Consider the following 13,600-nt stretch of genomic DNA (forward strand, 5'->3'; position numbering starts at 1 on the left):
CACATATGCTTCCTTCACTTTCTTGGCCAAAACATCAATTTCTCTAGACATCCAGTATTCCCTACACCTACCAGCCTTGCCCTTCACCCAAACAGGAACATACTGTCTCTGAACTTTCATTATCTCATATTTGAATGCTTCTCATTTTCCAGCTGTCACTTTACCTGCAAACATCCAACCCAATCAGCCTTTGAAAATTCTTTCCTCATACCATCAAAATTGGCCTTCCTCCAATTTAGAACTTTAACTTTCAAATTTAGGCTGAGTAGTAATAAGTTAATATAATACATGACTATGAGCATGAAGTAGGGAAACTTCAGATTTATGAAACCGTACATATTACTGGAATTGCAAACTGCCTTTCCCTAGTCTGAGAAGTCACGTAGAACAGATAGCAAAAAGCTAGGGCTTGCAGCACCTGTTCACTCTTATCTTCACTGCATTCTCCTTCAATTAATGTATGTCTGGTTGCCTAACCTCGCTTTGCTAAAACACTGTACAACTGCAGGTTGTTCTAACTTGTTTGTGCCACCATATAAATTCTACTTCTTTTTTGTGTTTGTCGGAGTCTTTGGACCTGACCATTTGTTAGCGTAGACTCTTCATGATATCACAAATAAAATGTCTTTGCTTCGGAGCCTGGGCCTTTGGTATGTGATTTAATCTAGTCTCTTTGATAATGTGACGTCTCTGGCAGGATCCCTGTCTATATATATTATATGCGTACATGTACGGGATCCAAACAAATTGATAAAAAGGGAAGTGGGAGAGGGATTCGAGTTCCCCCGGCCGGTGACCCACGTTGAGCCACCCTGATCCGATCTCGGGGAGACCAGAGAAACGGGACGGGCAAGACCACGTGTGGAAGACAGAAACTTGTTACAAAATCCCTAAGGTATTATACATGAACTAATGAGACTAAAAGAAAGAGTCAAGGACACTTCAAGGATTGAGCTATAAAGAGATCTCGAGGTTGGGAAAGAGTGAATTAGCACATAGGAATACATAGAGTTAAGATACGTTGCTATGAAGTATTAACATTCATTTGAATTGCCTGCCTCATTTCCCAAGAGTAGGTCAAGTTTTGTATCTTCTCTAATAGGTACATTCTCATACTGAATCAGAAATTTTTCTTGTATACATTTAACAAATTCCTCTCCATCTAAGCCCTTAACATTATGCTGCCCCAGTCTATGTTTTAAAAGGTAAAATCCACTACCATAACCACCCTATCACTCTTACAGATAACTGGGATCTCCTTACAAAATTGGTTTCTCAATTTCCCACTGACTATTGACGGGGAGGGTCTATATTATCCGTTGTTATTTCTCAGTTTCACCCAAATAACTTACCTTGACGTCTTCCCAGGTATATCCACCATATGTACAGCTGTAATATTATCCCTAATCGGAAACACCACTCCACCAACTCTCTTTTCCCCCTTTCTATCCTTCCTATAGCATCTATACCCTGGAACATTAAGCTGCCAGACCTGTCCACCCCTGAGCCACGTCTCGCTAATTGCTATGATATCCCAGTCCTCAGCCTTGCCCTTAGCTCATGTGCCTTACCTGTTAGGCCACTTGCAAAGAAATAAATGCAGTTTATCAGTCCTTCTCTGCTTTGTTTTTTAACTTTCCTCTTTTTAGCCTTACCTCTCATTTCTAACATTTGTGTTTGCGTGTTTGCTTATTATTTTTTCTCAGGGTTTTAAATGACAAACTCAATTTTCAATTAACTTATAAAAAAATCACCTTTTAAAAAATAAATTAATTTGGACTGGGAGACTGTAGAATACTTGTATGTTGAGACTATTTAATTTAGGCTGAGTAGTAATAAGTTAAAATAATACATGACTAGGAGCAAGAAGTAGGGAAACTTTAGATTTATGAAACCGTACATATTACTGGAATTGCAAACTGCCTTTCCCTCGTCTGAGAAGTCACGTAGAACAGATAGCAAAAAGCTAGGGCTTGCAGCACCTGTTCACTCTTATCTTCACTGCATTCTCCTTCAATTAATGTATGTCTGGTTGCCTAAGTAATGACCTCGCTTTGCTAAAACACTGTTACAATTGCAGGTTGTTCTAACTTGTTTGTGCCACTGCATAAATTCTGCTTCCTTTTTTTCGGCTTGTTGGAATCTTCGCACCTAATCTTTTATTAGCGTTGATTCTCTGTGATTTCACGAATAAAAGCTCTTTGTCTCAGAGTCTGGGCCTTTGTGTGTGATTTAATCCAGTCTCTTCGACAGAGAGGTATCCTCAGAGAAAGGGATCATTTTCAATTTACCTTTTTTATCAGACCTAGGGATGGTTAACTGAGTAAGTGGAGCCAGTTCATCTGTCCTCATCTGGCACCTTCACAATTTGTGATATCATCTCTAAAACCAGAATAAAGTGGGAACCTTGCCTGAGAACTGGTTATGACAAATGCTGCCCACTTGATTAATTTCCCACCCATTGACATAAACATTCACTCCCTCTACCATTGATGCACAGTAGCTGTAAAGTGTTCCATCTACAAGATACACTGCAACACTTTGCCAAGAGTTTGCTAACGACATTTTCCAAACCTGTAACCGAGAAACAGCAGAACGTACAGGGGAATATTACCAGCCTCAAGATCCCCTTTAACTCTCATGACCTCTTACAGGGTATATATATTGCCCTTCATTATTGCTGTATCTAAATCTTGGAGCATCCGAACACAACAGTGCACCTTTACTACATAAACATTGTCATCAGAAACTAAGGTAGATGATGTATTAAATTAAGTTATATTTGAATATTTCTCATTTTCACCTGTTGTTTTACCCATGATCAATTTTGACCAGTATTTTTGTTGCCTATCTCTGCATCATCTCTTAAAGATCATTGCAACTTCAAATCTGTGTTCCACTTCTCCTTTTCAAACCTAACATAGATTTTAATTGCAAGTAAATGCTCCTACATTGCTTGATCAGTAATTGAATCTAGTTCCTACATCAGACTCCACTGAAGTCGCATTTCAGGGACTTCAGCATAAAATTTCAATTTGCACTGTAATGTACCACTGTAGAAGTGTCACGCTGTCACAAGTACCCACTTTCAGTGAGGCCCCATTTGTTCTCTCAGCTCGACAAATGAGATCCATGGCTGTCTTTAAGAAACATCAGGGCTGTTTGCTGTAGTGCCTTAGCACTATTTATGCCTCAACCAGCATCATGAAAACTGCTTGCTTGGGCATTGGTTATTGTTTATGAGATCTTATACACTTTGAAAGTATTTAATTAGCTGTAAAGCTTTGAGACATCCTGAGGTCATGAAAGGCACAATATAAAAACAAGTTTTCCATTTCTTTTTAGCATCTTGACTCCATTTAAAATGAAATAATAACAAAGCTTCATCAGCCAAAACTGCACATTCTTTCTTCATATGATTAGGGAGCAGAATTCAAACTTTATGTAGAGAGAAATAATATAAGACCAGGCAGAGCTATCACTGATACTTCCTCTCCTGTCGCTATTAGTGAGAGATGATACAGGTTCTACTGAACAAAACGTTGAATCCATTTGGGTGGAAATTAGGAATAGTAGGGAGAAGAAGTCATTGATAGGTGTGGTCAAAGGCCACCAAATAATGACATCATGGTGGAGCAGGAAATAAACATAGAAATAGCTAATGCATGTAAAAATTACTCGACAATTACCACGGGGGATTTTAATCTACATATCGATTGGTCAAACCAGGTCAGTGAAGGCAGCTTAAGGACGGGTTCAGAGAATGCATCCGCGATAATTTCCTTGAACAATATGTAATGGAACCTACAAGGGAGCAAGCTAACCTAGATCTAGTCCTGTGTAATGAAACAGGAATAATTAATTATCTCATAGTTAGGGATCCTCTCGGAAGGAGCAATCACAGTATGGTCAAACTTAAAACACAGATGAAGCGTGAGAAAGTTAAGTCCACTACCTATGTCCTGTGCTTAAACAAAGGAGACTATGAAGGAATGAGGGAAAAGTGAGCCAAGGTAGAATGGGAGCAAAAACCTTATGGTGGGTCAATTGAGGAACAGCGGAGGACTTTCAAAATGATTTTTTATAGTGCTCAGCAGAGGTATATTCCAGTTATAAGGCAGAACTGTAGGAAAAGAGAGAGCCAGCCATGGATGTCTGAGGAAATAAAGAAAAGTATCAGATTGAGAAAAAAACGCATACAAAAAAGCAAAGAATATAAATTTAATAACTGGGAATGAGGAAATAACCGAGACATTAAACAGTTATTCCGTGTCAGTCTTCACAGTGGAAGACACAAATAATATGCCGAAAACTAATGGCAAGAAGGTTATAGCAGGCAAGGACCTAGAAACTAAGGAGGCAATGCTGAGCAAGCTAATGGGCTAATGGTAGACAAGTCTCGTGGCCCTGATGAAATGCATCCCAGGATACTAAAAGAGGTGATGGGAGAGATAGCAAATGCACTAATAATTATTTACCAAAATTCACTGGACTCTGGGGTGGTTCCCGTAGATTGGAAAACAGCCAATGTGATGCCACTGTTTAAAAAAGGAAGTAGACAAAAATCAGGTAACTATAGGCCAGTTAGCTAAACTTCGGTAATGGGAAACATGTTTGAATCTGTCATTAAGGAAGAAATAGCAAGAAATCTGGACATAAATTGTCCCATTGGGAACACCCAGCACGGGTTCATGAAGGGTAGGTCATGTTTAACTAATTTGGTGGAATTCTTTGAGGACATTACTTGCATGGTGGACAATGGGGAACCTGTAGATGTGGTGTATCTGGATTTCCAGAAGACATTTGACAAGGTGACACACCAAAGGCTACTACATAAGATAAAGTTGCATAGTATTACAGGTAATGTACTGGCATGGATAGAGGATTGGTTGACCAGTAGAAAACAAAGAGTAGGGGTAAATGGATGTTTTTTCTGATTGGCGATCAGTGGCTAGTGGTGTGCCTCAGGGATCAGTGTTGGGACCACAATGGTTTACAATTTACATCGATGATTTGGAGTTGGGGACTAAGTGTGGAATGTCAAAATTTGCAGATGACACTAAGATGAGTGGTAGAGCGAAGTGTGCAGAAGACACTGAAAGTCTGCAGAGGGATAGAGATAGTCTAAGTGAGTGGGCAAAGGTCTGGCAGATGGAGTACAATGTTGATAAATGTGAGGTCATCCACTTTGGCAGGAATAACAGCAAAATGGACTATGTTTTAAATGGTAAAATATGCAGCACACTGCTGTGCAGAGGGAATTGGGTGTTCTTGTGCATGAATCGCTAAAAGTAGGATTGCAGGTGCAGCAGGTGATTAAAAAGGCAAATGGAATTTTGTCTGCCATTGCTGGAGGGATGGAGTTTAGAAACAGGGAGGCTATGCTGCAGCTGTATAGGGTCCTGGTGAGGCCACACCTGGAGTACTGTGTGCAGTTTTGGTGTCCTTACTTGAGAAGAGATATACTAGCACTGGAGGGGATGCAGAGAAGATTCACTCGGTTGATTCCAGAGTTGAGAGAGTTAGATTATGGGGAGAGACTGAGTAGACTGGGATTATACTCATTGGAATTCAGAAGAATGAGGAGAGATCTTATCGAAACATATAAGATTATGAACGGAATAGATAAGGTGGAGGGAGGGTTGTCGTTTCTGCTAGCAGGTGAAACTAGGACTAGGGAGCATCACCTTAAAATAAAGGGAAGCAGATGTAGGACTGAGGTCAGGAGGAACTTCTACACCCAAAGCGTTGTGAATCTGTGGAATTCCCTGCCCAGTGAAGCAGCTGAAGCTACTTCACTAAGTGTTTTTAAGATAAGGCTGGATAAATTTTTGAACAGTAACGGAATTAAGGGTTATGGTGAGTGGGCGGCTAAGTGGAGCTGAGTCTCAAAAAGATCAGCCATCACCTAATTAAATGACGGGGCTGGCTTGAGGAGCCAGATGGACTACTCCTCCTCCTAGTTCTTATGTTCTTATATACTGCTGAAAGTTGCTTTGCTAGCATAAAGGTAGCAAGAATTGGATCGCTTTAGACTGCGATATCAGGTGTATCAAATAATTTGCAAACAAGTGCTGTTTAGACTCATGCATAACAAAGACAATATTGACTTGGGGACAATGTGAATTGTAATGGGAGATGTATGCTACCTTGCAAGCTTATCCTAGCATGAACCAGCTCCCTCAGGAAAAGGGGAGATAAACTGTTATCACTGCAATCAACCAATCACACCAACATTTAGTATAAGTCGTTAGAATGTTGATATTAATATTACAATGACTATGACAATCACAATCCTACTGGGCTAATGTGTGCAATGGCCTTTAAAATAGCTGTACAGGGGAAAAATTTCATAGATGATTAAATTTCAACTGAATACTGAGGTGCCTGTAAAAGAGCAAGAGTGCCTTCTATTGTTCATTTTATCAAATTACACAAAGTGCAATTGACTAGAATTACATTTCTATATCACGGTTAATGCTGTTATAACATGCTACTGTGTTTTGATCTGCAGATTTTCACAGAAAGAAGATGTATGCTGTATCAGCGGCACCTACACGTGCACAATCACCTACAGGCAGTTGGCATATTTAATACAATCAGTAGTCTTATTCATCTAACAGAGTCAGTGCATTTTTGAAAACTATTTACTAAATAAGTTAGTTATTACATTATTTAAATCACTTACTGTGATTTTTCTACCACCTTAGTCAAATAAAAGCTTGCTCATTTTCTGATGTGGCAGTGAATAGCTTAGTTATAATATCAGATAAGCCTTCCTGATCCAAGCTTATTCGGAGGCAGCAGGATATCCAACCTGGAGCCTCCCCACTATTTGCAGGGTCCCACATACCTCAGAGCCCATTGGGGTGACAGGGAGTGGGGTGAGTGAAGTGTTGTGTGTGTGTGTGTGTGTGTGTGTGTGTGGGGGGGGGGGCGGTGTAGGGCATTAAATTGTATCCATGGGCTTTGGAAGGGTAAATATTTCTTTATCTCAGTCGCATGAACTTCAATAGCAGTGTTTCCAAACTCATACATCATTACATCAATAGAACAGTACGTTCACGGTTTCAGCAATCTCTTTGTCTACTATCTAGCACTTATATAGCAGAGTAGATAATGGGGAACCAGCAGATCAGGCAGTACCCATAGGTGGTGAGTTGAGGATGATAGGACACAGTCTCAGAATAAGAGAAAGGCAATCTAGAGACTGAAGTATGGGAGGAATCTCTTTAGTCAAAGGATGATGCCTCTTTGGAATTGTCCACCCCGATGATATAAAGGCCCAGTCACAGAATATATTCAAGACAGAAATTGATAGATTTCCTGATTTGGGGAAGTGTGGGAAAGATGGAAATGGCATGAAAGATCAGCCACAAAATAATTGAATAATGGGGTTGGCATGCCTCCTGCTCCTCGTATTTCCTATGTTCTCGTATAGAGCATGATATAGAACATGGGTTATCATGTCAAGATCAGTAAAAATATATTAAATTCCAAAGAAATTTAAGCTTCATATAATATAAATATATTTGGATAAAATCCTTACACTTACCCACACGTTTATCAATCACAATGTCTTAATTTATACACAAGTAAAATGTATTTTGAATCAGTTAGAAGGAAAGATAGCATATATAAAGATATAAGTTAGAGGGTAATTGTCTGGAAGCAAGCAAATTGAAAGTGCAGAACGTTAAATTTGATGAACACATGTGTAACAGTCTTTCAAGGTTTCAATTTTTTATCTTATTCTACATCAGCATTTCATCATTGAACAATGGATGTGTTTCTATTACCTGGTAAAAAAACATTATTTTCAACTTCATAATCACTTCAATTATATTTGCTCCTTCCTTAAAAAAAAGTCATGCACACAATTAAAAGGCTGTAGAATTTCTTCAGGACATCTCTGTAACTTACCTGTCAAGTCCCAGTAATGCTTAACGGCGAAAACAATCAAAGTTGATAGGAGTACTGAGCCTGCAGTATATAACTGAAAACAAACACACAAATGATTCAATTTTTAATTCAATAAGTACAACAGTTTCTGAAGATACTGACTGAAGAGCTTATATCCTGGGTGGAAAGAATATGTAGATATTCTGTGTTCATTGACACTTGCATCTTTTTCTTATGTGGAAGCTGCACATATTTCAATGTAAATCTATAAATCTCTAGCTAAAATAATAATGGCTGATATTATCTTGATTAAATCTTGACCACAGTGATAAAATTTGAACCAAACCCTCCGAAACTGAGAATTAAGAATGCACATTCATCATTTTATTGTGTATATACATTTTCTGTAAACCACAGAAATTCCAGACTATGAGGACACAGCATCAGTACCATGTGAGATAGAAGATCAGCCATGATCACAATAAATGGAGGAGCGAGTGTGATGGGCCAAATGGCCTATCCCTGCTTGTAATTTCTATGTTTCCATGTTTGTGAAAATGTATTTGTTAAGTATTTTTGTCTGCCAGTACATGAGGTTTTGATATAAGCAGCAATGATGCGCAACAGGAGTTTCATAAAGTTCTGTTTTTTTCTCATGAGCTAACACTGTGCCCTAAATACTTTCATGAAAACTGGGTGAAATGTGTCAGCTCAGGCTTGTAGGGCCAAAGATCCTGTTCCTGTGCTATGTTGTTCTTTGATGTTTCAATAAAATCCAGAATCATATGTGAAACACATTTGGGAGATCATTTCAAAGACATATATCAAATGCTGAACCTACTGCTCATGAAATTCCTAAGACTAGCATCATAAAGTATGATGGGAAAACAAGGTGAAGAACTGGAAGCACACAGCAGGCCAGGCAGCATCAGAGGAGCAGGAAAGCTGACGTTTCGAGTCTGCACCCTTCGTCAGGAAAGCTGAAACGTCAGCTTTCCTGCTCCTCTGAAGCTGCCTGGCTTGCTGTGTCCATCCAGCTCTACACCTTGTTATCCCAATTTCTCCAGCATCGGCATTTCCTACTATCTCATCATAAAGTATGATCACATGTTTGTGGAATACATACGAAAGCTGCAGAGCAGATATTCCTCCATATGATTTTCAGGTGGACACAAAGCAAAGCCATGGAGCACGGGACAAAACCCTCTTCCATATCTATTGTCATACACCTTGAAAAACAGAGAAAGTGAAATGAGTTTATACATTGTAGAGCCAACAACTCAAACTGAAATTGAATTATCATGCTGTTATTGAATGGCCATTCACTGCTTTATAATGCAGAACAACCATGGATTCTAGTCAATAATCTTAGATCTGAGATTTTTTATTCACTCACGGGATGTGGGCTTTGCTGGCTAGTCAGCACTTATTGTCTATCCCTAGTTGCCCTCAGAAGGTGGTTGGGAGCTGCCTTCTTAAACCACTGTAGTTCCTGTGCAGTAGGTAATCAACTGATAGCAGCACTTGGGTTGGTGATATGAAGATTTGAATACATAGTGCCTGTATATTTAAAAAGTCTTCCAAGTTTAATTTAATTTTAGATAATAATAATAATTCCCATAAACAAATATGGAAAATGGTGTTTATTTTATTACCAGTAAATCAAGAAAAGAAAATTGTGAAGGATAGCAAAGGTTTGTCAATAGTGGCATTCAAACCTCCTGAAGATGTCTATCCTCCATTGGCAGGGAGAGTTTTAATCCTCCTGTTCTACCTCCAACGGACGTGTTAGCACAGGCACTCAGTGACTTCCATACCATACTGTTAATGCATCATGGAATAGAGGGTCTCATATATAGCATTCATAATTCAGATGATCCATGACATTTTTGAAAACTTCAACTCACTCTTGAACTGGGTTCGAAACAATGTCACTAAATTTAAAGATAATGGGAACTCCAGATGCTGGAGAATCCAAGATAATAAAATGTGAGGCTGGATGAACACAGCAGGCCCAGCAGCATCTCAGGAGTACAAAAGCTGACATTTCAGGCCTAGTCCCTTCATCAGAGAGGGGGATGGGGTGAGGGTTCTGGAATAAATAGGGAGAGAGGGGGAGGCGGACCGAAGATGGAGAGAAAAGAAGATAGGTGGAGAGAGTATAGGTGGGGAGGTAGGGAGGGGATAGGTCAGTCCAGGGAAGACGGACAGGTCAAAGAGGTGGGATGAGGTTAGTAGGTAGATGGGGGTGCGGCTTGGGGTGGGAGGAAGGGATGGGTGAGAGGAAGAACCGGTTAGGGAGGCAGAGACAGGTTGGACTGGTTTTGGGATGCAGCGGGTAGAGGGGAAGAGCTGGGCTGGTTGTGGGGTGCAGTGGGGGGAGGGGACGAACTGGGCTGGTTTAGGGATGCGGTGGGGGAAGGGGAGATTTTGAAACTGGTGAAGTCCACATTGATGCCATTAGGCTGCAGGGTTCCCAGGCGGAATATGAGTTGCTGTTCCTGCAACCTTCGGGTGGCATCATTATGGCACTGCAGGAGGCCCATGATGGACATGTCATCTAAAGAATGGGAGGGGGAGTGGAAATGTTTTGCGACTGGGAGGTGCAGTTGTTTGTTGCGAACTGAGCGGAGGTGTTCTGCAAAGCGGTCCCCCTCTCTGATGAAGGGTCTGGGCCTGAAACGTCAGCTTTTGTGCTCCTGAGATGCTGCTTGGCCTGCTGTGTTCATCCAGCCTCACATTTTATTATCACTAAATTTAAATACAGGCATAAATATAACCTGACATATGGAACATAATGTACGAAACTCTAAGGTTCTGTGCTTTGGCAGAAAGAATGTAAGAACTAAATATTCTTTAAATAGAGAAAGACTGCAGAAAGCTACAGAACAGAGGGATTTGGGGGCATCCACATCTGTGAATCACAGGAAGCCAGCATACAAATTCAGCAGCTATTGGGAAGGCAAACAGAACACTCACTTTTATTTCAAAGGAAATAGCGTATAAAAATAGACCAGGCTTGCTAAAACTATAAAAGATACCAGAATACTGTGAACAGTTCATTCTCTGCTCTTAATTAGGTTATAGCTCATTTTCTTTATCTCTGATATTGTGTCCAACTCTTGTCTTTATATCTTTTGCAGCCTGACTGACATGAGAAGATAGGAAAGCTGCAGAAAGACTTGAACAGACTAGGAGATTGGGCAAAGAAGTGGTGGATGCAATATATTGTGGGAAGGTGTGAAGTTGTGCTCTTTGGTGGGAAGAGTATAGCCGTAGACTATTTTTTAAACAGGGAAAATCTTCAGGAATCCGAAGCACAAATGGGCTTAGGAGTCCAATTGTACTGAACAGTTTGATCCACAATTTGAAATAAAGATTGGAATGTTTGTAAAGGACATTTTGGTTTACCTTCCATATAATTCCAGCAGGATTGAGGAGTTGTTGGAATGCTTTGGCGTTTGCATGTTTAGAAGGTCTAAATTTTTTTCTGGTATGTGGACGCCCTCCTCTACCAGTGAACCCAAATTATAAAATGCCTGTGGAAGGTAATAAAAAAAACAATATGAATAAATACACATGGAATTTGCTGACTATGATGGAGTGGTCCAACAACTAGAATATTAATACTCACTTGGGAACAATTCAATAAAGCAGCAGAAGTGTACATCTCAATTGCTTGCGTGATATCTTTTCTATGGTTGTTGTGACCATAATAGTAGTAATCTCCCATTTTTATTAAAACTGAAAGTTACACATAATTAAAAAGTGGATTAATATGTTGCTATTTACTGTAAGTGTGATTTCGAGTCAGAGCAGATGTCCACAGGATACATACCAAAAGGATGTGTGGTCTGTTGAAATGCTGACAAATTATAATATCTCCACATATAATCAACACTGCTGTTTGTGAGATCCTAATCAAAATAAATTTGAAGATAAATTTTTAATTTATGCTCATGCAAATGAAACACATAAGTCCTGAATTTTCAACAAAAGCTATCAACAGATGAATGAGCAGTTACTTACAGGGTGTTGCTCACAGAGATAAGCAACATTTGTCTGTGATGTTTCAATTCCTGTTTCAGCTGTCACGAGGAAATACAGCAAGGCTTCACTCCTGGGGCAGGTGAGATTGTAGTTTATTTTTTTAAAAATGCATCAATAGAAATAATTTGGCATATCTGAAATGTTGAGTTTCTAAATATAGAAATGTTGATTACTTTTAATGAGAACTTTCTGCAATAAGCAAATTCACCAATTGTTCTGTATTATCAACAACGCACAATCTAAATTAAATTTGAGAAGTACGTCATTAAATTTTCAGAAAACACGGGAACAAATTCTGTTTCAGAAGCATGCCAATTGTTCTGACAATTTCAATAGCAATAAAAAATTGTATGGGTATGAAAATACAGAAGATTGAAAATCAATGTAGATGTAATGCAATTAGTCACCTACTATTCTAACACATCAAAATGGAAGTGATTAGATGAATTTATCAAATTTTACAATTTTCTAGTAAGTAACGATATACAATAGGTAAAATTTTATGGATACCATAGGACATCAAAAGAAATAATTGAAATCTTTAATTTTTGGTAAATGCCTTAGCTCTTAGCTTTCTTAGTTTGTTGTCGAACATTGGAAGTGGGATAGAGTATTATTTAAATTTTGAAGTTTATTTAGGCACTATCAATTTCTAAAGTACAAAAATAATGTTGACAAGCTCTTAAAGTGTCACTTTACTCATGTGAGTCTGTTAAAACTCTCCAATTGTCAGTAAACAGAATATTTTCTGACTGTGAACTATGGAATGGAAAATCTGTTAATCATAATTAAATTTAATTCCTTGTGCACTCGATATGAAACAAACAAACAAAACTGAACTACAGTTTTGAAAAAGTGCAATATCTACAATCACAGGGATCTAAGGACACAGCTCTTCATCTTACCAGGATTTCTGAAGATAGGCATCCATAGCTTTTCTCATGAAATAACCCAAAAATCCATTGTTTTCAGCAACAAATCTGGCCCAACTGTCATGGGAGAAGCACACAAAAAAATCTCTGACTTTAATAGTTATTTACTTTCAAATATTGCAAAGAAAGAATCTATAATGTTGATCTTACAGGACTGCCATTCTGGGGTTATGTGGAATAGACTCAAAGTTTCCTGTACTCCAATAAAAGGAACAGCGAATTATACTTTCAAAGTGTCCACCAGATCCAGCTTTATAGTAATATTGAAATGCTTCTGTCTAGTAAAAAAACAGAAAATAAATATCATTTTAATAAAAGTTATTCAGATACAGCAAATTCCTGAGACAGGGAACTTTCTCGGAGCAGTGTAAAGTTGCCACAATTGCAATGGAAACTAGGATGTGGGTGAAGAGATAATGGGAACTGCAGATGCTGGAGAATTCCAAGATAATAAAATGTGAGGCTGGATGAACACAACAGGCCAAGCAGCATCTCAGGAGCACAAAAGCTGACGTTTCGGGCCTAGACCCTTCATCAGAGAGGGTGAAGAGAGTTTGAACAGTACTTCTGATTATGACAATGAGGAACAAAAGCTCTGAGGAAATTCCTGAACACGATCTGAGCAAGATATTCCCACGTAATTATTCACTAGTAAACCAAGGGCACATAAAAGTAATGAGGACCCAAACAATTGTATTGCAGTCTATGAAAATAAC

The 13,600-nt window shown here is 39.0% G+C and overlaps 1 protein-coding gene across 2 annotated transcripts in view; it reads right to left on the reverse strand.

Moving 5' to 3' along the window:
• Positions 1-13,600, reverse strand: part of LOC125455027 (protein sel-1 homolog 3-like) — an 80,733-nt gene that overhangs the window by 15,090 nt on the left and 52,043 nt on the right. For both annotated transcript variants that reach the window (XM_048536518.2, XM_048536523.2), the window contains exons 16-23: positions 13,035-13,162; positions 12,858-12,941; positions 11,932-12,022; positions 11,741-11,819; positions 11,537-11,646; positions 11,314-11,441; positions 9,029-9,131; positions 7,924-7,996 (exon numbers count right to left, since the gene is read on the reverse strand). In XM_048536518.2, the coding sequence (XP_048392475.2) occupies positions 7,924-7,996; positions 9,029-9,131; positions 11,314-11,441; positions 11,537-11,646; positions 11,741-11,819; positions 11,932-12,022; positions 12,858-12,941; positions 13,035-13,162 (796 nt within the window). The remainder of the gene's footprint in view (positions 1-7,923; positions 7,997-9,028; positions 9,132-11,313; positions 11,442-11,536; positions 11,647-11,740; positions 11,820-11,931; positions 12,023-12,857; positions 12,942-13,034; positions 13,163-13,600) is intronic.

The sequence above is a fragment of the Stegostoma tigrinum genome, chromosome 1 (genome assembly GCF_030684315.1).
Source record: "Stegostoma tigrinum isolate sSteTig4 chromosome 1, sSteTig4.hap1, whole genome shotgun sequence".
NCBI classification, from domain to species: Eukaryota; Metazoa; Chordata; class Chondrichthyes; order Orectolobiformes; family Stegostomatidae; genus Stegostoma; species Stegostoma tigrinum.